The 3,565-nt window shown below is 31.9% G+C and overlaps 1 protein-coding gene across 1 annotated transcript; it reads right to left on the bottom strand.

The window, feature by feature from the left end:
• On the bottom strand, positions 2,325-3,349 carry LOC109348713. The gene has a single exon (XM_019589258.1). The coding sequence runs from the start codon at positions 3,282-3,284 to the stop codon at positions 2,577-2,579; it is 708 nt and encodes a 235-aa protein (XP_019444803.1). The 5' UTR covers positions 3,285-3,349; the 3' UTR covers positions 2,325-2,576.

Genomic DNA, 3,565 nt, shown 5'->3' with positions numbered 1-3,565 from the left:
CTCGATGGAACACAATTCAGATTGTTGGTTGGATGTCTGAGATTTGTGTGCAATAGGAGACCTGATATTATATGTGGAGTGAGTTTGATTAGTTGGTTTATGAGTGATCCTAGACAACCACATGCGACTGCAGTCAAACGTGCCCTAAGATACTTGAAGAGAACTCTGGATTTTGGTGTATTATTTCCAATTCAAGAGGGATAGAATGAACTAAAACTTCTAGTATATTTAGATTATGATGAGTACGAAGATAGAGTTGAAAGGAAGAGTACAATAAGTTACATCTTACTTTCAGGTACTCCAATTTCATGGTGCTCTAAGAGACAAAATATGGTGACTCTCTCGATGCGCGAATCTGAGTATATAGGAGTGTGTCATGCAGCTTGTTAAGCCATTGTGGATTTCAGCTCTCCTAAAAAAACCTGACATGCCAACATGTCTTAAAACCACACGATAACAAAGTAGAGCTTCAGAACATAGAAAGCGTTATATGAATAGAAAAGCATAAAATGCAAAAGTCCACGCTTGCAAGTTGTAATGCTTGTTGATTATATTATTGTTTCCCATGTGCATCCCACATTTAAGTTCACAAATAATCTTACAAATCCATTGAAGCAGATTCAAAGTGAAGAAGAATAAATTGAAGTATGAAATTGAAAGCAATTGAAAAGTAAAAAAGAGGGAGAACGTTGCAAATTTAATTATGACTTTCATTGAATTGGAAATGTTAGTACCATAAATATATATACAAGGGGAAAGAAAGGAATTGTTACAATCAATTCAATAATTAATTCAAATAACTAACTAGCTAACCTAACTTAGGCGAGTTGCTTGCAAGCAAGCAACTTATTTTACATCTGAATTACAAACCTCTAATCAATTTAGGGTCTTTTTGTGATTTTGGTTTGGAGGGAAAAGAAATGAAAGATAATACTTGATAGTCATCTCACAAATATATTTCATGATTCTCAATTTTTTATCTCCCCTCCCTTATTCTTCAAAAATCAACTCGCAAATACACCCTTATTAAATTCAAATTACACGCTTCCTTATGTCTTTTTAACTTGTGGAGCTCACTATTCATTTATGCATCCAAGTTTGGCTCTTTACTTGTGATCCTTGGCTCTGCTTTTGAAGTTTGTTGCTTGTTTGACAACTTACAACTCACAAAGTTCTCATATTTGCTGGCCAGTGATCATCTGACAAATTGAAATTAATACCGATATATACCATGTTAATGAAGCACACACTATGTTATCTCACTTTTATATAATTTTTATCATGTAATCATAACCCATGATATCGCTCTAGTTCTTATTATTGTTATAAAATACTAACCAAACAGTAAACCAATAAGTATAATTAATTTGTTGATTTAAAAAATACTTTAACTATATTTTTATTTATATAAGTTTTCTTAGAAAGTTCATAATTTTTTTTACTAATAAACAAAGGATAAATAAAAGAAAGAATAGTAATGTTGTGTAAAAACAAAAAAATATATTTTGACCACTAAAATCTTTAAATTGATGTCATCTAATAAATATTTTAAAGAGTTCAATTCCTAGAAGCGACACTTATTGGGAAGGGTAGTCATATATTCTGAGAGATTTTACTTTCTTACATGGATGAGGGATACCCTTCATAGTATCATAAAAATCTAATAAATGCTTACTTAATTGTAGTTTAAATTATGCACAATCATTTTCTAATTCTACCAACAAATTATTGGACTAATAGTGTAAGGTCCTACTAGATCTCTAGAATGTTCAAAAGGTTAAGGTTTGATTTCTGAGAACTACACTTATTGAGAAAGACAACCATATATTCTGGAAGGGATTAATTCCTTACCAAAATGTGAGAGGATATTAAGAAAATAATTATGATTCCAGTATCTTTTGCAAGCTTGATCCTGTTAATTATTAATGCTGATGTAGACATTATGGCATGTAGACTTTACAGAGTATTTTGCTTGTCAATACTAATAGCCATTACTTTGTTTTTGACCAAGCTTGTTTTAGATGCTATAACAGCTTTTGCAGTTTATTTGAATGGCTTAAAAACTATCAATCTAAATCAAAGCAATGACTATTTACCAAATAAGTCTAATGGCTCCACAATAATTGTGATAGCATACTCATGAATTCAATGAACAAACAATAGAAAGAGAAACATTTAGATGCTTATGAATTATGATATGATATTTATAGTTTTCAATCTCTTTTACCCATTATGGTTATTTTGTGAGTTTTATATTTCAATAATTGCAGTGTGGATTCTTTACCAAAAGAAATGTTCAGACATACCATAACAACAACAGAAAATGTATCTAGGACCAATAGATTGAGCTAAAAGATCTGAAATGCCAAATGAAATTTCTTTCCTTTTTTGGTCTAACATTGCAATTTACATTCATGTAGAATGCTGAAACCCAGCAAATTAATCTGAAGAGGGAGTAAATTATACAAAAAATAGAAACTAACTCAATAAAAAGGTATAACTAGATTATCCTAAAAGTACAACAGAAAAACCTCAATATAGCAAAGTACTTTCTAAATGGAATATGAACTGCATCATCATCTGACAGTGGAAGCAACTGTGTGAGCCCACAATCTTAAACTATCTTTCATATCAGTTTCGATGTTTATAGAAGGAACTTTCCAATTCATCAAATGGTTCTCTTTCTTCTTTCTCTCATCAATAACTTCCCATGCTTCAGAGAGATAAGGCCTTGGAACTAAAGACTCAAAATCATTAGAATCTTCAACTTCTTCATTTTTCTTCCCTAACCTATGCAGCCCAGGAATGATTGAAGCCAAGCTTGAATCTTTATCTTCCTCTGTGAAAACAAAACCAAGATCCATGAACCCTTTTAGCTCCTCAAATTCAAGATCTGATAAACTCTTGCTTCCACTTCTCTTCCTCCTTGTGAATTTCTTCTTCTTAGGTGGTGCTGATAATAACACATCCTTTTCAGGTTCTGAGTCTGTGACTTCTTTTCCTGAGAGAATGGTTTGAAGCTTTTGAAATGGAAGAACAGAAACTGGTGAAACAGGATAATAACCATCTTTGAGGCTTGTTAAAGATTGGTCACTGTTGCACCTTGTATGATTGATTTGGATCCTTGCAGGCTTTAGTTCTGATGATGATTCTTCTTGTTTTTTATGATCAACATTTTCTGAAGAACTTGTTGGTATTGAAATTGATGAGGTTGAGGTTTTGTTGAAAATGTTATGCTCAAACCAGAAAGAATCAATGAGATTTAAGACAGCAACAGATTCCATCACTGGTGGCTTTGGAAAATCAGAAGAAACCTTAGTTGAAGTAATTTACCTAGAAAATGTAAGCAAATACATATATATATATATATATACCCAACTTTATGACTATATTGCCCATCTGATTGCCCTCGTATTACAAGAAGATTAAACAAGTTATTCACACGTTTTGCATTTGACATATTTCTTTATTGGGGTCTATATATAATAATGCAGGTTTTTGCACTGTTTCCTGATTTTGTTGAAAAGGGGGAGTGTTAGGAATGAGTTGAATTTAATGAAGAAGT

Source organism: Lupinus angustifolius, chromosome LG01 (assembly GCF_001865875.1).
Source record: "Lupinus angustifolius cultivar Tanjil chromosome LG01, LupAngTanjil_v1.0, whole genome shotgun sequence".
NCBI lineage: Eukaryota > Viridiplantae > Streptophyta > Magnoliopsida > Fabales > Fabaceae > Lupinus > Lupinus angustifolius.
This window is presented reverse-complemented; position numbering and strand designations above follow the sequence as displayed.

Excerpts from the sequence above, each read along its gene's own strand:
- LOC109348713 (XM_019589258.1), bottom strand. The coding sequence starts at position 3,284 with ATGGAATCTGTTGCTGTCTTAAATCTCATTGATTCTTTCTGGTTTGAG.